General features: G+C 47.1%; 1 protein-coding gene and 1 long non-coding RNA gene across 5 annotated transcripts in view; one reads left to right on the forward strand and one right to left on the reverse strand.

Moving 5' to 3' along the window:
• Positions 1-2,109, reverse strand: part of RGMA (repulsive guidance molecule BMP co-receptor a) — a 39,918-nt gene extending 37,809 nt beyond the window's left edge. For both annotated transcript variants that reach the window (XM_037000627.2, XM_037000628.2), the window contains exon 1: positions 1,845-2,109. In XM_037000627.2, coding sequence (XP_036856522.1) covers positions 1,845-1,858 — 14 coding nt within the window. In that variant the 5' untranslated portion in view covers positions 1,859-2,109. The remainder of the gene's footprint in view (positions 1-1,844) is intronic.
• Positions 2,105-20,972, forward strand: LOC140847239 (uncharacterized). Of its 3 annotated transcripts, XR_012127043.1 has the most exons (5): positions 2,105-2,222; positions 14,273-14,401; positions 15,614-15,702; positions 16,719-16,978; positions 18,807-20,972. It is a non-coding gene; the product is annotated as an uncharacterized lncRNA (long non-coding RNA). The 3 variants fall into 3 exon arrangements; XR_012127042.1 differs by lacking the exon at positions 2,105-2,222 and having other exon boundaries at positions 14,104-14,401; XR_012127044.1 differs by lacking the exons at positions 2,105-2,222; positions 14,273-14,401 and adding an exon at positions 14,104-14,244.
• The last annotated feature ends 1,001 nt before the right edge of the window (positions 20,973-21,973 follow it).

Below are 21,973 nucleotides of genomic sequence, written 5' to 3' on the forward strand. Positions count from 1 at the left end.
CAGATAAGCCCCCCACCGTTCCACATGTGTATTTAGAGTGCAAGCACCTGCCTGTGCCCTGGGAGGGAATGACAGGAGCATGGCTATTGAGTTTGAAACATCCCTTCCCACCACCCCAGCCGAGAGAATCTTAAGTGAGGAAGGGTCTTCACCATAAGCAGAACACCGCACTGCTCCACAAGGAACCACCTACCCTTTGCAATAGGGACAACCCAGCTCATTGCTAATATCATCTGGCCTGGAAGGTACAGCAAAAACCAGCCACAGAGAAATGTGCTTCTCGCCTGGATGTGTGGGTGCCCCACCCAGTGCCTTTGTCCCCTCTGCTTGTGTTCCAGCAAAGTCCGCCCCAGTTGTTAATTGAAGATCATGTCCCTTATAAGGGGGGTTGCTTATAACCCGCTGTGGTAGTGGAACACAGGAAACCTCTTCTTTGTATGTACCAGAAAAAAAAATGTCATTTTTGGTATACTGCACTGTTCTCGTACAGATCTGCACAAGCCCCTTTCCCAAGTCTCCTTTACCTGCCCTTCAGAGCATAGCCAATCTCTTCTAGGGGTCATGGTTCACGATTTGCCTGAAAATTGGTCGTCTGTGATGCACAGAGGAGTCAGGTCCATGCACAGGTTTTTCAGACTTCGGCGAGAGATGCCCAACGCAGTGGCATCCACTAACATTTTATGTTAGGTTTTGGCAGGGGCACCTTAAAGCCGGATGGAGAAGGTGACGGATCTCCTTGCATTAACAGCAGTACGACCTGAAGTTCTGTCCCTAGAACCCCGCGTGCAGGGCTGGAGGCGCTGGGGCGCTCAAGCAGCGCGTCCCAGGACCCGACGGCTGGTTCCCGCCTCCCGGCTGGGCGCAGAAATCTCCTCGGAGGACACCCAACTTCTCCGCCTGAAAGGAACGCGCGGCCTAGCATTTCCGCTAGATGGCGCGCTTTCCCCGAATCCGTCCGAAAGACACTCGATTTGTATAAAGTAAATACAACCCCACGCCTTCCGAAACCACACCACATAATAGCAGCTCGCGGCTCCCATTAAAAATCTCAATTTGGGGGAATTGATTCTACCTCCGAGCAAATCTAATGCAATTACGTTAACAGAATGCAATCTAGAATTGCCTCCAAGCGTCCCCAGCATCCGGCATCCCCCTAAATACACCTGTCCCCCAGCCCCGCTTGCTCCCTGGGATGCGCCACGGTTCGAACGTGGCTCGGAGTCGTCGCTGTGCGCCGCGCGCCATGCCCATGGGTCCACTTAGGAAAGCCGAGGCCCCTCTGGAATCCTGCCCCTTAATACCATCCCAAGTCCCGCACCTTCCCGCGCACCGGTCTCTCCCGCAAAGAACCGCTCCGATCCCAGCCTGGACGGGGCGCGGCGCCGACTCCCGCGGCTCTGAAGCTGGCTGGGCATCCAGGCACCCAGCGGAAGAAAGGGACCTGGGATGGCCAAGGGGTTGCTCACGGCGGGACAGCCCGGAGGCCGGCTGCGTCCCAGGCTCGGCGGGCGGGCGCAGCAGCCTCCCCGCGAGAAGGTGCGGCGCCGGAGCGCGGGGCTCCCAGCCCGCACACAGTGGGACAGGCGTGCGCCGGGTCTGCCCGACCACGCGCGCTGCCGGCGGCCCGGGGAGAGCGTTTCAGGGAAAAAGCAAATACCAAACCACAAAAACTTTGCTGCCGCCAAGAGCTAAAGCGATCGAGGCGCAGCAAAGCTGCCGATCTGGGGAGGAAGGGAGTGAGATGACACGCGGAGCCCGGGAGCGCCGGAGCGGTGCGGCGGGCCGGGCAGGCGGCGGCGGCGGAGGTCAGAGACGGGGCCCGCCCGCGCCCGGCCCGCGCTTACCTTGGCGGCTGCATGGGCCCCTGCGGCCCGCGGGGGGTGGGGGGCGCTGGCACGGCTGCGGGCGAAGAGGGGCTGCCGGGGCGCCGCTCGTCGGCCCCCGGGCAGGGCGGAAGGGGCTCGGCAGGCGCAGGTCCCCGCCGTCCCGGCCGGCTCAGCAGCGGCCGGGGGCGCGCCGCCTGCTCCCAGGCTGCATGCCTGCGGGCGCTGGAGGGGCCGGCCCGGCAGCGCAGGGCGAGGGCTTCCCAGCCAAGCGGCTCGGGCGGCGCGGGCCGCGCTCGGGAGACGACTGCCGCGGCGGGCGGCTCGGGCCAGCCCCCTCCTCGCCCGGCCCCCACCCGCCGCCGCCGCCGCCGCCGCCGCCGAGCGCCGCGCCGCGAGGTTCGTGTGCTCGCCGAGGGGAGGGGGCGGGCCCGGCGCCCGGGGCGCGGGCGGGGGGCGAGCGCGCGCGAGCCGGGGGAGGGGCCGGAGGGGAGCGGGGGTGCACACACGCCCTGCCCGAGCGCGCCGCGGCCGCACCCTCTCGCCGCTGCACCAGTTGGGGGGGGGGACGGGGGTGCGCACGCCCCGAAGTCGAGACTTCCCTAAACGCACGAGTTAGGGGGGCGCGGGCTGCAAGTGCGGCGACCCTCGAGGTGCCTCCAACTTTCCTAATTTCCCGCTGCGGCGGCTGCGGGGAGCACGCTTTCCCCCTTCAGTGCCCTGGTGGTCAAGGGCGAGTTGCTCTGAGATTTCTGGCATAGACAGTCACCTCCAGGAGGAACGAGGCTGCTCCCTGCGGAGACGCACCTTTGTTCTATGGAGAATTTAGTTTTAAGAATTTCCTTTACAAATTAATACCTATGTATTATTCAATATGTAATACACGAATACGTTCTTGTGTACAATTTCACACAACGCAAGCGTATCGAGAGTAAAAGGAAGACCGTATCACATCTCCTCTCCATTGCATCTGCTCCCCAGAGGTAACCTCGGGTCGGGGTGTGCTCCACTGCGGTTCTTTCCAGTCCGTGCTCCGGGCTTTTAACAAGCACACTCAGAATGCAAGTGGATTCTCACGGGCTTTTCTAAAGAATGTTTCACCATGCAGCACATGCACGCACTGCCGAGAACACGGCGGCGGTAAATCCCCAGAGGCTCCGGAGTCCAGGGAAAGACCCTTGCAGTGAAACAGCAAAGGGCCACCCAGTCGCCGTGTCCAAATCTGAAACCCCAGCTGGGGCCTGAAGTCAGTCTGAGCGCACAGCTCACGCCCAAATTAGCATCGCACGGTTAGGGAGAGATTTGCCTCTTAGAGGGGGTTAGGAAGCCTCCTGTTCTTATAGAAAACAAACTGTCATGGATTTTGATATGATGAGAGCTCTCTGGATTTGCAAAATGAAAAGGTATCATCCACATTTAAAACGCAATCATTATTTATGATTGTGGTCTTGAGGGATGTGGTTTTAACTCAATATTCTGCGTTTTATTGGGCAGATATACCGAGATAATCTATAACTGGGATGTACATAAAATCCATGTGATTTAGCAGAAAGGGATTGGATATTGCAATTGCTGGCTTCTATAATTAGCTCTGACCTTGGGCAAAACATTAAGCTCTGCCAGGTCTCAGTTTCCTCCAAGTACTGGAGTTACACTTGATGCTGGGGTGTGTGTGTTCCAGTCCTAATATTCAGTGAGTAACTAATTCCTTCCCTCACTCAATCTTTCAGCTCAGTTCCAGTATCTCCCCCTTAGGGAAAGGTTCTCCCAGACCCCATGCTTTTCCTTCCTAACACCGATCTCATTTCGCAATTATGCAATCATACGAGTGACCCTTCTATAACTGTGACCCTCTTCCGCCAGACTGTGAGGGCCAAGAGGGTAGGAACCAGGACCTCCTGCGGTCATTACTGCATCCCCAGCACTTAGTAAGTACTTGGCACATAATAGGTATGCTATCAGAATTTCTGAATGACTATCACCCAGATAATAAGATTTCTTACTGCTCTTCCAAATCATTTGGCATTTTCAAAAGATCTATACGTGGAAACATCTTGTTTTAAAATAAAGACTTTGGAAGGTACCCAGCAGGGTTTTCCTGTCTTAGGGGGACAAACAGTTGACTGTCTGTATGAGGACGGACCATCTTAGCTTAACAACAGGCTGTGGAAGCGGCCAGCAGCTATTTACCTTGATGAGGATAGGCTCCTGTGGCGAAGACAACGAATATTAATGTTACTCATTAAGTACTTGATTAAGTTGGAACCACGCTTAGGCAGTTGCAGTATACACATGAGCCCTCAGAATGAAATGAGGCCGTGGGGTGTGTTTAGGGTGCAAATTAACAAATGTACTGCTTTCAACCAACATTCTAGAAACATTCCTAATAGAAAGCTCCAGGGAATGCTTGTCTTTCTTTACTGCAAAAGGCCTGAATTCCTTAAAACTATGAAGAGGAAACAGGCTAACCTGGGTTCAAGAGTTAAAAAAAAAATCTAAGTTTCTCTCTTTTCCAATGCATGGAGTTGCCTAGGGTGAGGCTGAAATCTGGCCTCACATTTCTAGAGGAAAACAGGAGAGCTGGGGTCCCCATCCCTCCTTGGCTACTCTTTCCGTGTCCCTTTTTTGTGAGGGATATGTGCCGTGACCGGATCCTCCTCTATGCCCCTTGCGGAAGCCCTGTTTATGAGGACAGCTTTTAGCCTAGAGAGATGCGCGCTGCGGCTGATGGGGCCAAGCTGGTGGGAGGAGGCACCACGCCCAGCATGCGCAAAGCCAGCGCTACCAGGGCGTGGAGCAATTTGCCGTCTCTGTTTCACATGCGGGGTGGCACCTGCTGGGTGAGAGTACAGCCTCTACAAGTGCATTCTTGGTGAAACTGATGAAGGATCTCTTTCCAGCTGACAAAACCATGGGAGGTGAACTGGCATGCCTCCTCACCCAGGGCCAGCATCCGGGGCTGTCCCTTGGCCTTGGGTGCCACTCCATGACATTCTCTGGGGTAAATTCAGGTTCAAAAATGAAAGGGCACTTTAACGGAGAAGCAGGTCAGGAGTGCTCACGGGAGCTTGTTGAGGAAGGAGGGGCTGCCGGCCCCACCCGTGGCCTCAGTGAGACACCAGGAGGGCGTGGGTGGCGGGGACTTACTTGTTTTGCACCGACCTGAGGAAGCTGTGCGGGCAGGATGCCTCCCAGAGGAACCAGTGTATTTTGTGTCAAGCAGTTATTCCCTCGCTGGCCAGTGCGCGACCTCGCTGCAGGTGTTTACTTGAGGAGCACAGACTAACCCTTAAGACACTCGTCGTCCAGCAGGAGCAAGAAGAGCAGTTAGGCCTCGTGGCTGGGTGGCATGGGTGACGGGCCTTGGCAGCCCCTTTCCATCTCATCGGCTCCCTCTCCATGTAATTCTAGTGAGAGATGGTGCTTGTGCAAACGCAGCTTTAAGGCCAGTCTTCCAAGCAGACGGTGCTCAGAAGTCCCTACTGACATTTCGGGATTGACACTGCCAGGTAGAGGGGAGAAATGAAAGAGACAGAAGGAAAGTGAAAATACATCGTCGTGGGGGTTAGAAGACAGGGTCATTGCTAGTGAGAAGGATTGGAAAAGTCTTTATGAAAGAAGTGTCCCTTGACGTGGTCTTGATGGGTGGATTTGATTTTAGTATGGGTGATAGGGAAGGAGGGTGAATACGCCAGGCAGGGGAAATCACATGAATAAAGGCGTAGGTGGGCAAGTTCAATAGGGAATCATTTAAATCTAGCTGGGATGTGTGTAGTGGAAAAGAGATGTGATGGGCGAAGAGGGTGAGTGCCATATTGAAGAGAACCTTGGTTGTAGAATGAGCAATAAGGAGCCATTGAAGGTCCATGAGCCGAGGAATAATGTAATAATGTAAGTGAAACTTTACTTAGGTAGCTCAATGGAAGATGGTTTGGAGACACAGGAGGCAGAAGACAAGCCAGAAGATTCTGTTAATCCTGGCATGATATGTTTGAGAGCATGACTCAATGTGCTGAGTATGGGGCCGATGGAAGATCCAAGTGTTCTATGGAAGTGGGAGATGGAGGAATATCAAAGCGTCGGAGGTGGTAAATGCTCATTACAGAGACTGGGAAATCAGGAAGAGAAGCTTGGAAAGGCAGTGGATGGATGGCAGTCAGACCAACCATCGTGAGCCCAGTGTGAGAAGGAGCCCCAAAACCATACTGTGAAAAATCACCTGATTTTCCATATTTGATAGTATGCACATGTTGTTTACACTAAAAACCCATGTGTCTGGGCCCATCATAAAAAAAAAGGGAAGACCTAATTAATTCATTGTTTCTGTGTAGCCCTCTTTCACCAGGCCAGTCATTTGCTGGCTAATGGTAAGGACCATAATCAAGGCCAAATGAAGTGCTGTTTTATTTTGTTGTTTTTGGTTAAAAAAAAAGTGGATTATTAGCCCCAGGGATAGAAAGCAAGTAACACATTCCTTCATTGTTGTTTTAAGAATTTGGACAACAGAATGAGGTGACCGTTTATAGCAGCCTTTTCCGTGTGGCTTTGACTCTGCTTTCCTGGCTGGTTTAGCCACGAGAATAGTTGGAGGGTTTGGGCAACCACAGTTGCAGGAGAACAGCTGGGATGTGGTCAGCGAGCATATCCACCCGCCCCACAACAGCACCCACAGAAGCCTGTCCTTGACAATTTAGAGACTTTGGGGCCAGCTGGCATGCTGTGCTCACTCATGGATTTGGCAAGGAGGGTAGGCTTGCTGACTTCTTTATTTCAAGGTAGGATCCATTTGGGTTTTGTTTTGCTACCATCTACTGAGCCCCCACCTTGCTAGAACATTCTCTAATGTGGTACAGGTGCTTCCTTAGTCCTTTTAACACTCTGTGAAGTGCATCTAAGTATTTGTATTTTACAGGGAACTCAGGTTCAAAGAAGTTAAGTGGGTTGATGAGCTCATAGTAGAGTCAGGATTGGAGTCCCTATCTATCTGAGTCCCAAACTGGTGCATTTCCCACTAAGCATGTGTCCCCTCCCTCTTTACTGTCGTTTCCCTACCTTTCTGCTAGGCGTAAGCCAGAAACACCCACCCCACCATGATGGGGAGCACGTTCACTCCCCACTTTCTGTAAGGCTGCCACAGCTGGTGGAGTATGAATGTAGTGCCGTCACCTCCAGCTCAATGCACCCAAGGTCCACAGGGCAATCTCTGCCAGCAGTCTCTTCTCCTGGTGGGCTTTGGAGGGCTCTGCCAGTCTTGTGAACCATGGAGAAGCTCAGGGAGACATTTAGACATCCTCTAACTATTCGGTTGAACTTCCCAGGAAGTGACTGAGTCACACCTATTTCTGGGGATCTTTGGTCTCTTCCAAGTCATTGTTTCACCATCCCCCAAGGCTTATTGTGATTTGCATAATTAAAGCTGGTTTGCTGTCAAGCCTGGCTTGCTGCCTGCAGGAAGGGGAAAGAATTCTGCATGCATCATTATTTCTTCTAATATTCTACTGTAGAAAGTCATATGTCCACACCCACCAGAAAGGGTGGCTGGCAAATTAATGAAGTTAGGCAGGCATTGTTTTATTTTTATGAGACAAGGGGACTTACAGTATGATGTACAGCCAGCAGTGTTTGGTAGGCAACTAGCAGCTGGGTGTATCTTGTTGAACAAGCATGGCACAGAGAAGAAAGTACTGGCTCTGGACCCTGAAGACCTGGGTTTGAATCCTTGCTGTGCTCCTCTGAACTGGGCAGGTTGCCCACCAATTGGAGCTTTGTTTGTGTCAATTGGTGTGCCCTTCTTCAAGGCCTATTGGGAGGCCTGTAACACAACAGGTGTTTGATGGCCTCAGTCAGGGTTGCAAGAAATGAAAATCAGCTTGAGTTGGCTTGAGGAAAGGGTGCTAAGTTTACCATTCAAGTCATCCCATAGCACCCAAAGTTTAGATGAACTTTGGTAGGGAAGGACCTGGAGCTGGAAGCAACTGGGGGGACAGGAGGAAAGAGGGGAAGTCCTAGGACTCATCCATCCATTCGGAAATACTGTTGGTACTAACTCAGAAATAAATCCTGAGGGTGCCCATGTCTCTCCATCTCCATGTCCTACCCTCATTCAAGCCACCCTTAAGCTTTGCCTGGACTATTGCAGTAGTCCGATTGACTCGTTGCTGCCACAATTCTTGTGCTCTCAAACACATTTTTTGACACAGTAGCCATAGAGAAGTTTAGTAACATTAATGAGATTGTGTCTCTTGTTCAAGACCTGCAATGTCTTCCCATAGTACCTAGATTAAAATCCTAGCTCCTTACCTTCTACCAAAACCCCCACATAATCCAGCCCCTACCCCCTCTCCTACCCCATGACCCACCACTCTGTCCCTCTTACCCTTTGCTTCAGCTACATGGCCCAGTCTTAGCTAAACATGGCATCTAAAGCTAGTCCCTGCCTGAGGGCCTTTGTACAAGCTCTTTTTCTGCCTGGAACACTTGCTGTTTTCTTCTCATTATTCAGACCTCAGTACAAAACGTCAGAAAGATCTCTATTATGTCACCTACTTTACTTCTCTGCATAGCAGTTATCGTAAGATGATAGTATTCTCACTAATTTATTAATTTGTTGTTATCCAATCTTTAGACCCCCACCAGCCCAGTAAATGCAATCTTTGTAATATAGAGCAAGGAATTGACCTGTGATGTATTCCTCTGGCTTAGTAATATTTGTTGAATAAAATAATGAGTTGCCCAAAAAAAGGTATGCTTACTGTTTGAAACCCTTTTAAAGCATAACAGTATATTTTCATCACTTTCTAATTCAACAAATATACAATGTCCATAATACTTGAGTTTCCCTTGTTTTATTACTTAGCAGCACCGTAACCAGTTTCAATAACTTCCTGTGGTTGGATATTTAGCGAACATCTTTATGTAGAGACATCTTTGCACATTCTTCACCATTTCCTAGAAACTTTGGCGCATGTGAAACAATGGAGTCAAAGGAAATGCAGGTTTGACATGTAAAGCAAAACTGACTTGGAGAAAAGTTACAGTTCTTTTCCCTTCCTCCTGTGAGGCCTTCGTTTCCCCAGACCCTAGGGAACAAGACTATTGTAACTTTTTATTGAGCCAAGGAGACATGCTGAAGATGGCATTTCATTGTATCAATGCACATTTTGGAAAAGTCAGCAGTGGTGTTGAACATTTTAATTCAATTTCTTGGACATTTATGTTTACTCCTTTCATCTTTTTCTAATGGCCTACTCATCTCCTTGGCCCCTTTTCAAAACAAGCAGCTTGGTCTCCATGCATTGTTCCTTAGCTGTCAGTTTCCTCTTACATCCTCAGAGACCCTCTTTCAGGTGGGAGAACATTTGCAGGAATGAAGGAAATCGATTCTTGCCTGCGCTCCAAACTCCCACGAGGCCCTCTCCTTTCTCCCTGTTAGAATATCAATCGGTCTCGGCGCTGATGCTTGGGGACGTTCACTGCTGAAGAAAAGTCAGCTGAGCCTCAGAGGTCAGGATTATAGACCCAGCTACGAGTGCGTCCCCCTTTCAAAGGCCTCCAGTCCCTTACAAATTGCTTCGGAATCTTTCGTTGCCCACAAAGTGAGGCACCAGCCTCTTTATCAGAACGAGGGTTTCTGCTTCTCCATCCTGCAGGCCAATTCAGGGGCCAACCAAACTGTAATTAGACGGGTATCGGTGGGGCATCAGAGCATTGCCCGCGAGCGGAGGTCTAGAGATGCCTCCAGGGACTCTCTGGGACATTTGGAGATATTCAGGCCTTATGGTAAGATACGCAGACAACGCTTCCTCCTACAGCTGACGCCACCGTAGGCTACACCACAGGGCTGGCCAAGCTTTGGGCCAGGCCTCTATCACCCCTGAGATGGATCCAGAAGTTTCAGACTTAAACTGACCTTGGCAACCCACCCTGAAGGTGATGAACAGTGGTTAATAATGGGGACAACATGTTTGTTGTTAGATTTTTATTTTTCTGCTCTTTCTCCAGGGAGGTGGTGGTGTTCATTCTCACGTACGTTTGCTGGAGAAGTTGCTAGCCGAAAATTGAGGCTCTCGCACCCACTAATCTTTGTTGAGAGATGAGGCAGACGTAGACTAGGACCCCATGCACAGCTAAGGGAGGCGACTGGTACCCCAAACCAGGGTTTCTAAACAGGGGTTGGCTTTCCAGAAAGCTCAACCTTGTCAGCTAAAGGGCTATTCCTTACTCTGAGGGTTTATCTTTCTGTATGTGTCTGCGTGCACAAATGTGCATGAGTTAAAACACCTTTCTTAAAAGAAATGACAGTGTAGTAGAAATGGTTATTTAAAAAATATCCTTTCTCTGCCAAATAAAAAGCTAGCCAATGCGTATTTGTTTCTCTGTTTTTTTTCTTATCTGTGAATTCCCTGAATCACTAGATCTGCTGCTTTCAATGACAGGCTCTCCACGTAACTGTGGCTGTGATATTCTGTTTTAATAGGAAACTTGGGGCGCTATTTGCAGTGAGCCCCCCAAACTGACACCAACTCACTTGGAATGCTGGAAGGGCCTTTTCCTTACAGACAGTGAGAACTAGGTGTCCTCTGGCATTGCCCCAAGGAGGAGACAGGGCTGCCAAATCCAGGTGGGCCTCCCCGAGGCTACCAGGCTGGCATGACTGTGGAGGGGTGCCTGAGAAGATTCTGGAAGGAAAACCAGGAACAGTGAGGGCAGTATCTCCTCAATTATTAGTTCTCCTCTCCCTCCCCACCTCCTGGCTTCCTCAGATGGATTCATTTCAGGAATCTCCGAGCCTCCAGGGATATTATTTAAGAGGCCAGTTTATGCAACACAAGTTAACTAGCTTGTTTTAAATAACTGGGGTCTGGACAGTGGACTTTTAATTTTAGAAAACTCCAAAAATAAGGCAAAAAGACAATTCAAGTAAAAAGAAGCTTCACTATTTTCTCTGTTGGAAAAAAGTTTTTTGGAGTCCAGAGCGAAAAACATACATAATCAATTAAATGGAAGCAGGCTGGGGTTCCCCTAATTGCTTTCTGTGTCATCATCCATGCTAACTCCCAGTGCAGGAGATTTTAGAGGTATTATTAGGAGATAAGAGGCCTGTCTCATATTTCTGGGAGAACAATCCCCCACCCAATTTGCAGCAAGATCTTGGATTTGACCTATGACTTTTGTGTCACAAAGGATCAGCAACTGCAATTCAGTAATAGAACAGGCCAAGATCGCTTTTACCTCTCAAAGACAACCTCAATTTCTTTGGAATTACAGTTAAGCAGCAGCCTTATGAAATACTAGAAGATAAGGCTGGAATCCCCCGCACCGTGTTTTGGGGCCCTACTCTCTCGCATTACTTCGTACTTATTAAGGCACAGCTGCTCTTTGCAGCGCCGAGTCCCCACGGAGACCCCAGGGCTTCTGCCTGGCTCTGGCTCCGTGGGGCTAGATTGTTTTCATACTGCATACCCGGAGGTGGGGATGCCCTGTGCTTGGAGATCAGAAGGGCTCGGGAAATGTAATTTAAACATTTTCGTAAGGGTTGCGAAGGAGACCTTACTGCGGCGCTGGAAGCTCCTGGGACAGGCGCCTGGCACCATTTTTCCGGCAGGGCCAGGGCCGTGCAGGGAACTGGAGGAGGGGGTCCCGGTTCAGCTCAGAGAGGACAGGCCCTGGAGCCTGTGGGCTTCTGCAGGGGAAAGGGCTGGGAAGCGGGGTTCTCGAGATTGGAAGGAGGGTTTGCAGCCACTTGTGATGAATTGCTGGGGAGCCTGGGGGCACGGAGCCTGCCGGAAGGAAAGCAGGAGCTCGATTGCTTTCAGCAAAACAAAAACCGAAAAACAAACAAACAAAAAAACCCAGGGGACCAGTCTCAGCAGTTTTATTATCTCACTGAAGAATAGTCACAATGGAAAAAAATCTACAATTAAAACTTTTAGGTGGGTTTGTGAAATCCTAACAATCTACATACAATTGAAAAATAGCACTTGGTTGTGCATATGACCTGTCATGTGCTGTAGAAAATGATTGGTCTGCGTGTGGATCCGTGGGTCCTCACAACAGTCCCCAGACGCCCGACGTCTTGACCCAAAAGGGAAACCAATAGACTGGAGGTTTAGGAAATCAGGCCCCTCCCCACTAATTTTAGAGATGGGAATCTCTTGCGCTTCCAAGTGTAGTCGGCAGCCCAGATTTAACCCTGATTTTGAAGGCTTAGATCCGATTGCTGTGGGGTACATGGATGTTTCATAGGTAAAACTGAACATTTCCAGACTGAATTCTTCCCCATCTGAGTCAGAAACCTGGAAGCAACTCTGGATTCCTCCCCCTGGCTCAGCGGTGGTCTCCCTCTCTCACTGCTCCTCATATTCGGCCAACTTGACTTACTAAAGCATTTATGGAACCCCCCACCCCCTTCCCTTCACCATCATGGACTGGCTTAGGCCCCCAGTAACCCTTTTGTGGGACTATTGGAACCACTTCCACATAATGACCTTTGTGAAGTGCCCCTTCACCACACCACTCCGGTGCTCAACACCCCATCCCAGATGCTCAATACCAGCAGTCTTCAGGGATGCAAATCAAACGCCCAATGAGATACCACTATACACCTATCAGAATGGCTGAAATGAAATAGTGACACCACCAAGTTCTGGTGAGACTGTGGACAAGCTGGATCACTCATGCATCACTGGTGGGAATGTAAAATGGCCCAGCTCTGGAAAAAACACCCTAGATAACTGTTCAATGGTTTCTTAGAAAGACCAATTGAGGTGGGTTTGTGAAATCCTAACAATCCACATACAATTGAAAAATAGCACTTGGTTGTGCATGTGACCTGTCAAGTGCTGTAGAAAATGATTGGTCTGCGTGTGGATCCGTGGGTCCTCACAACAGTCCCCAGACATCCAACTACCATAGAATCCAGCTAGTGTGCTCCTGAGTATTTACCCCAAAAAAAACCTATGTTCACACAAATACCTAATCACAAACGTTCATAGCAGCTTTATTCATAAGAGCCCCGAAGTGCCCTTAGGTAGTTTAGCTGTGTCCTTCAAAAGGAGAAGATTAAGGAGACCATGACACATCTGTACCGTGGAGCACCGTTCAGCAATGAGGAGTGAACTGTTGATAGATGTAACCCATTGGGTAGATCTCTAGGCAATCATGCTGGAAGTAAAAGGCCAAACCAAGAATGTATATATGAATGATATGAATTCCATTTATATAACATTCTGTAAATGATAATATTTTGTAAATGGAGGACAGGGGTTTGGATGGGAGGCAGGGTTGGAGGGAGATGGGTGTGATTATAAAAGGGCAGCATGAAGGATCCTTGTGATGTGAGGACTGTTGTGTAGCTGGACGGTGGTGGTAGATCTCCAACCTACAGAGGTGATAAAGTTGTGTAGACTTTACACACACACACACACACACACACACACACACACACACACACACGCATGCGCGCACACGTACAAGTGAAATGGGAATTTGAAAAAGATGGGGGTAGTCTGTATGAGTGTTAACATCCTGGTTGTGATATTGTACTAGAGTTTTGCAAATATTACCTGGGAGAAATTGGGTAAAGTGTAAGAGATTTTTCTGTCATTTTCTAAAAATCCTTGTGCAAATACAATTATCTCAACTTAAAAAAATGGTTTAAAATAGAAAATGTATTTCTATCCAAGTTTATTTTGTTGCAGCAAAATATATGTAATGTGAAATTTACTATCTTAACTGTATTCCAGTGGACAGTTCTGGGGCATTATGTACATTCACATTATTGTTGTGCAATCATCACCACCATCCATCTCCAGATCTTCATCGTCCCCAACTGAAACTCTGTACCCATTAAATACTAACTTCCCATTCTCCCTTAATTTATTCTGTATTCTGGAAAACAACAACAAGCCACAACCCTCCTGAGCACCTCATCACCCGCAGGGCAGGCTTGCTCAGCGGCCTTGGGCTGCCCTTGCCCTGGGGACTTTGTTGATGTTCTCTCCTTGTCAGGATGCTCAGCTTCTCTCTGCTTTGCCAATTCAGTGTCGGGATCCTTCCAAGGCCCTGGGCAGGGTCCTAGCATGTGCTCCCATGGTCATCAGTTTTTGCAAATTTGCAAAAATAAGATGTTTTAACTGCAACCAGGAGTCACCTCTGGCATCTTCTTTCCTTGTCTGCAAGCTGCCTCCACTATGCCTAAGGTTGTTGACTACTTCGCTATGTTGCATCCGATATGTTTTATTTTCAGGTTGGCCAAGCTTGGATTTTTCTTCCCAGAATATAGGTGTCATGAGAATGTCTCCATTCTGAAGCTGTTCAAGCCTTGCAATGTGCGGATGTGTCAGGAACTCTAAAATACAAGTTTGACTTGGAAGAGGAGCCTGAACATAAACAAGTGGAAAAAACCTTACCCCAAAATTTGGTAAACCTTGAATATGCATTTTTCTTAGGATTTGGATTGAGGTTTGGAACATTTCCATAAATGAAGAAATTGCAGACTCCTAATTTGGATGATGATGAAAGGGGACCTATTGTGTCATCTTCAAATTTGTTTATTAAAGAACTGAGAGCAGATTCAGGTAAACTTAGAACCAAATGTAAACGAAACACTGAAACCAATAGGAATTCTAACATTAAAAAAGTTATAAAAGAATTTTTAGATGTGTCAAGAGCAGAAATTCATTAAGAGAAAGTCTTCTATTTCTTTTTTTTCTTTTTTCTTTTGGTATCATTAATACAGAATTACATGAGCAACATGGTGGTTACTAGACTCCCCCCATTATCAAGTCCCCACCACATACTCCGTTACAGTCACTGTCCATCAGCGTAGGAAGATGCTATAGAGTCACTACTTGTCTTCTCTGTGCTGTACTGCCTGCCCCGTGCACCCCCCACCCGCCCTGCTGCAAGACTTCCATGTCTAACAGAAGTGATTTTTTTGATCACTTGGATTTTTTTGATAATCCAATTAATTAAGAGGAGTGAATCATATGTACACATTAGGAAAAGATGAAGTTTCTTGCTGATTTGCCCCCAAACACTGACATCAATAATATAATTTAAACTTATAATACACACTATAATGAGGAAATCAACAGCTCGCTGGTTAATGAGTTTCAATTCAAAGAATTGGAAGACCGTAACATTCGTCACTGCATAAGAAAATCAAAGTACCCTGAGATGTCACAGCTCATATATAAACCTTGAGAGCTTTTCTCAGTGTTGACAACAACCTTAAAATTTACATGACCCAAACAGAAATTAGTTGGGAAGTGGGAAGAATTCTTTCTAAACTGTTAAGAATAAAAAATAAGATTTCTATCAACCATGTCAGAGGAAGGATGGAATTATCTGTTTTCTCTCTAGGAAATATTAACTTGTCACAGGAAGAGGCAATCAGAGAGAATGCAGGACAAATATGTAGGGATAAAAGTGTTGTAGAGGTGGATGAGGCAGTAAATTAATAAAAAGAGTGTTTTTTCGGATAGGATAATGTTTGTGGTACTTGATCAACATTTAAAAATTTGCAATTTGTCGAGTTTTTTCTTATTCTAAGTAAGTATTCATGTCTATATTTTTGTATTTATAATTTTGTATTTTAAGGGAGAGCCCCCAAATTACATTAGCTTCAGCCCCACAAAATCTGGATCTAGCCATGCCCCATGCCTCTACTCATGTCTCTCAGTTCTGTAACTCCCAAGCACTTCCTAAGTCTCCTGTTTAATACCATTTCCTCCCAACACATTAAAAACAAACAAACTTTGTTTATGCTTATGTCTTCCCTACCATAGTATTGCATGATGGATAAGAACACATACTCAGGAGCCCTCTGCCTGGATTTGAATTCTGACAAGCTGGCTGGGTAGCATTTTGACCTCAGGTAAATTACTTATGCTCTTTATGCTTCATGGTTTTCTTCAGTAAACCAGGGGTGATCCTGGTACCCACCTTGAAGTATCATTGTGAGGATTCAATGACTTCATATGCATAAAGTGCTGTAAGAAAGCCTGGCATATACTGCCAGTACCTAGCAAGGTGTATGGCAGAAAGTCTAGCATATGGTAGGTAGCCAGTAAAGGTTAGATTCATCTGGGTATGTGGCTTGGTTGTAGAGTGGCTGGAGCACATGGCTGAACTGGATATGACTTTCAGTAAATCTCTCTCTCTGGCCCTGGATTTCTTTTAGATAAAACAGTAGTGTCCAAATTGAGATCCTTCATAGTTTCCCAATCCTATGACTTAGTGGAGGTAAAAGAATATATAATGTTTTTATTTACTAGAGTGAACATTCAGTGAAACTCAATCATTTTCATTCTCTTGACAATTTCTGGAGTTCTGCTCTTGACTCTTGATTCTTCAAATATTTTCTGTAAGCAAGCAGGATATAAATAGTAACAACATCCCAACACTAGACTGTGATTACAAATTCATAGTAATCTTATTATTAACAGTTGTCAGTCTTGAACATCTTTATTTTCTTTCCCTTTATTGGTATCCATAGTGACGCATACTTTTATAAATCTCTAGATTCGGGAGGTATGTGCTCGTGGTGGTTAATTTTATGTGTCAGCTTGGCTAGGTTATGGTGCCAACTTTGATCAAATACTTGTCTAGATGTTGCTGTGAAGGTATTTGTTAGATATGATTAACATTTACAATCAGTTGACTTTCAGTAAAGCAGATTATCTTCCATAATGTGGGTGGGTCTCACCCAATCAGTTGAAGGCCTTAAGGGCAAAAATTGAAGTTTCTGAAGAAGGAATTCTGCCTCAACACTGAAACATTGAAACTGTGCCTGCGTTTCCAGCCCATTGGCCTGCCCAATGCATTTTTTGCTAGCTCCCATAATCATATGAGCCAATTTTTAAAACGAATTCTGTCTTTATTTATATATAGGTTCTGTTTCTCTGGAGAACTAATGCAGCATTCAAACAGGTCAACTCAAGACATATGAGAAGTATGCATGCATTCATTCACTCCTGCATCTAGTCAGTGATAACTTGAGATAAACATGTCTGCAGCACTGTGAAGGGCACTGGACGTGCTATGTAAAATGTCACCGGAAGTGTGATGGGCTCATTTAGTGGTTGCTTGAAAATGCCCATTGGAAACTTATTAAGCAACAAGACAGTATTACAGGAGCTTGGAAACATACGGTAGGTTTCGTTAGACAGAAGCCCCTTTTCTGGGAACCCCAGAGTCTAAATTCTAATGGCTAGATGAGAATTTTAGCAAAATGTTGCAAAACAATGAGAACCTTCTTTTTCTCCTGTATACTTCAAGTCCTGTGATTTTTAATCTGTGATGCTCTGATGGGGCAAAAGGACCTTGGGGTTGCTTTGGGGATGGCAAGTGGGGAAGGAGGGGGGAGAAAGCGGAGTGAGGGGGAGAGAACGCACATTCTCACGTCAGGAAGTTCTGGTGTTAAATCTTGGCTCTGGCACTAGCTGAGTGGCCATGGATGGGCAAAGGAAGCCACTCATCTCTCACAGGTGTAAAGAGGAGAGAATTAACCGTTTGCAAAATGGTAAATTTCCCTGAAAGGTTCATGTGAGGACTCAGTGAGATCATGCACACAAAATACCAAGAATGCCATCTTCAGTCATGAGGTGGGAGAGTCACCAACGGCAGCAAGCATGTCCAGGTCTCCTTGGACCTTCTTTGCATCTTTGCCTTAAAGACAGTAAGAAGGTGACCTACCATTTACAAATCACTAGCCCTACTCACTGTTTCCAAGCTGTGGATGACACCGTTCCAGAAATGAAGCAGCAGCCCCCTCTGACAGACGCTGCATCTCACACTTTGAGAGCCCACTCTACTGCAGCCCCATTTCTCTCCTTTTACTCATATCCCCTGGCACTGGGTGTTTCCTGGAGTTACGCAGGAGGGCTGCCCCAGGCTCTGGGGAGTCAGTGCAGTGTAGGCCGAGAGCCAAACTGCAAGGTCTTTGGAGTCAGAGATGAGCTTGAATTCTGGTGCTTAAGATGTGTCTGAATCCTAGTTGCCTGGCTGTAAACTGGAAAATCAGACTCACTTTGTTCAGGCTTTTTGGAGCCGACATTCACAAAATGGAAGCTGTTTCCATTTTCATTGTCAGGGTGGGATTACAAAGGAACCATCTGATTACAAAAGAAATTCAAGAGGATTTGCTGCCAGGACTAGCTCAGTTCACTCAGAGATCTGGTTCCTTGGCTCCCAAACCTGGTCTGGCGTGAGAATCCACTGGAGGTCTTGTTAAAAATGCAGGTTCCCAGGACTTATTCCGGAATTAGTGAAATAAAATCTCAGAAGGTGAGACTTGGGGATATGTATTCTCTAAAGAGCGACACAGCTTGGACAGATATTTGCACCCCTCTGTTCATAGCAGCATTATTCAGACTGCCCAAAGGTGGAAGCAACCCAGTGTTCACGGGCAGGTGAATTGATAAACACAATGCAAACACACAAGATGGAATATTATTCAGCCTTAAAAAGGAAGGAGATTCTGACACCTGCTATGACATTGACCTTGAAAACGTTATTCTAAGTGAAATAAGCCCAACGCACAAGGATGAAGACTGTATGACTCCACTTACATGAGGCACCTTGACTTGTCAAACTCAGAGACAGAAAGAAGAATGATGTTTGCCATGGTCTGGGAGGGAAAAATGGGGAGTGGTGTTGAATAGGTGCAGAGTTTTAGTTTAAGAAGATGAAACTTTCTGGGGATGGGTGGCGGGGATGGCTACACAAACAAGAGAATGCACTTAATGCCACTGAACTGTACACTTTAAAATGGCTAAAGTGGTAACTTTTATGTTTTGTGCATTTTAATACACACATACATGCACACATACACACACACACATACATACACGGCTGCACAAACTTTTCTAGTGCAAAGCCTGGGACGTCAAATTGAGACAATGTTGTGCTTCCAAATGTTTATTTTCTTTTCTCGTACCCCCAGCTGATCCTGCACCCTTCTTTCTGACATCTGTTTAGACAGGGATGTGGCCAGAACCCAGAAGGATCCATGTACCCTCAAGGATGATACAGTGGCAACCCTGGGGGGCTAGAAGAACTGGTGGAGGGATTTCCTCCCATCCCCTAACACCATCTCCCCTGAATTCCCATGCTCGCCACCTGTGTCACCATGGAGGGTGCCACCTGTAATGCTTGGGAGAGGTGACTGCCAGAACGCTATGGATCTGGGACCGCAGCCGTGAGAACGTGGCCCAGGCATCTCTGCCCCATTGAGCAGCTACCTTAAGCAGCATGACCAGCCCTGGGACATCTCACCCTACCTCCTCCGACGGCTGCTGGAAACAAGCCTGCAGCCTTCCTCCTTGGAGACAAAGTAGGGCGGCCGTGGGAGTTGAAAGGTCAAGATGGGAAAGAAGGGCGGATTCTCAGGGACCCGCTGCCCTCCCAGCAGCCACTGCTGTGCCTGGGGCCAAAGCCGCATTTTCCTGCAGGGTTTCTACTTCTCCCAGCTAGAAATGTTGCCCTTGACTTAAGAGAGTGGTCAAATTCCTCTAAATAATTAATCGTGCTCTTGAACTAGTGTTCGCAGCCTGCTTAGGCTTTTCTGGTCGTTTTTGCTTGCCTTTTTCTCTTTTTAATTCAAAGGTAGTATTAATAATTTATGAGCAAATGTGTGGTTACATCTACCACACGTCCCTTCCTTCTCTGCAAATCAAAATCAATACGGGGGAAGTTAGCGCCTCCCACATCCGGCTCCTTCCTGCTCTTTTTTGGAACAGGAATGAGGGTCAAGTCTATGTATAGGTTTGGCCTGAATCAAACTCAAGAGCTTTTTGTTCTGTTCAACCACTTTGACAGGCGCTGGGTCCCAACAGACTTTAAATAGAGCAGTAATGTGTTCTGTGACAAAGAGCGCTGAGGGAGAGAAATTAGGAGATGGAAAATGGAATGCTATTTTTTATTCCACCAGGACTTCAAAAAAGGAGCAGGAGAATCTAGTAAGTTGGTTCCCGGAGGCAGAATCGCTGGAGAAGGCTCTGGAAGATTCCTTGTTGTAGAAGTAGGTGGCCCAGAAATCTGGGAAGCAAAGCAGAATCAGACCCACTATAAGGGATCCCTGGTGAGTGTTTTAGGCAGGCTGATGAAGGACACTTGTAAGGAAAACAGAGGAGTAACCTTGAGTATAAAATGCCCCCATTTACAAAATGTCTGTGAAGGACAGCTGAGAAAACGATAAAATGGCATTGCTCTGAGCAGGGAAACAGGGACGGCGCGCCAGGGGTGGGGGTCTGCGGAGGCAGGAGATTCACGTTCATTGAGTGTGTTTCAGCATCTTAAAAACTGGTGCCATTTGCATGTGTCACTTTTCTAGAAATAACAGGAAACAGATAAATACACGACTACACAAATTGGGGGGGCAGATTAAAAGAGGCTTATTTTCAGTGAGCAAAAAGAAATTAGAAATGCATAGATTGAGGGGGGACTTTTTTTCCTGGTTTGTAAAGATTTTTACAAGTCTTAGAAAGGTGAAAAACATAAAGTAGGCTGCACCATACAAATTAATTTTACTCATAGGTCAAAAAATGGTAGAATATCAGCAATTTTACGTGGTTAAATGCAGTGTTTCTCAACGTTGGCGCTATTGACGTTTTGGTAATTCTTTGCTGAGGGGGCTGTCCTATGTATAGTGGGATGTTGTGAAGCATCCCTGGCCTCTACCCACTGGATGCCACAGCACCTCCCCAGTGGTGACAAGCTTTGGTGCTTGTATATTTCCAGCAGGACCTGGCCACATAATTTGTGGGGCCCAGTGCGAAATGAAAGTATGAAGCTCTCACAAAAATTATTAAGAATTTCAAGACAGTGACAGCAGGACATTAAATCAAGGGTGGGGCTGGAGCCCTTCTGAATGGGGCACCCCATTTGACTGGGCACTCTACAATGCCCACAAAGCTGACCCTGGTCTTCTGATCATTGCCAAATGTGAGAACAGATGGTTTAATCTGATCTATCCAGGTCTGCATACACACATGCTCAGAGTCATAGACACATCCTCTCTGTGTGTGTGTGTGTGGTTTTTAAAGAATAAAATTGCATGCAGTCGGAGAAACGCTGTACAGAACACCAAGTATCAGAAAGTTCGGATGGCAGCCCAGTCTGGCCCGCCACCTGTTTTTGTAAATAAAATTTTATTGGAACACAGCCATGCTCACTTGTTTATATGTTGTCTGTGGCTCCTTTTCCCTATGACAGCAGAGTTGAGACGTTGCAACAGAGACCGTATGGCCCGCTAAGCCTAGAATATTTATTATTTGTCTTTTTACAGAAAACGTTTGTTGACCCTGTTTTAGATGACTGAGTTTTCAACCTGTGGTGGTGGGGTGAGCCCTTGGGTGTGTGATTCTCTAGCCCTACTATCCACACAGGAGAGAGCAGTTAAGGACCTTGTTCACGAGGCCGCAGAAAACGATTCCAGCTTATTTCAACAGAGGAGGTTTATAGGAAGGGTACTGGGGGACTCGAAATCAAGGGGTGGCTTCTCTGGTGCACGAAGTAGTGTGTGGCATGCATGAGAAGCAACCCACTGCTTTCTTTTGGCGTCCGGCTTCCTATCTCCCTGGGCACTCAGTGTGCACGGGAGAGAAAATTACCTGGATGGAAGCTACTTGAGGACTAAAAAGAATTGTAGATTGAGCAAAGGTAAGGTCTAGGCTAGTTTCTATTTTTTCCAAACAAGTTCATTTCATTCCTAATATTCTTTAGCACTTAAGTTACTTTTTCTTTTCATTAAAAAAAAACATTACATTTCTTGGGAAAAGTGTTTGGCGAAAGCAGTTGAAAGGAAGGAGGTCTGATGGAAACTCAAGTCGTTTTGCATGAGTAATAATAATGATTATGATGATAGGTTTCCTGCCTAAGCCTTCTCAGTGGGTAGTATTTGCAAATTAAACACACAATAAAATATTCGGCCCCTTGCCACATCTCCGTTGATTTGCATAATCCCCCCTGCCAGGGCTCTGGGGTGAGCTATTCCCTAATTAATTATTAAATTCCCATCTGTACAGTGTGAACAGGATCATGAAATTCCAGTAGGCCCCGAGAAAAGCCGAGCACCGCCTTCTGGAGAAGGCTCCTGGATTTCCAGGGCTTGGGCCCTTCTTCAGCCAAGGGTCCCTACCCGAGCA

This window comes from Manis javanica, chromosome 18 (genome assembly GCF_040802235.1).
Source record: "Manis javanica isolate MJ-LG chromosome 18, MJ_LKY, whole genome shotgun sequence".
In the NCBI taxonomy this organism is placed as follows: domain Eukaryota; kingdom Metazoa; phylum Chordata; class Mammalia; order Pholidota; family Manidae; genus Manis; species Manis javanica.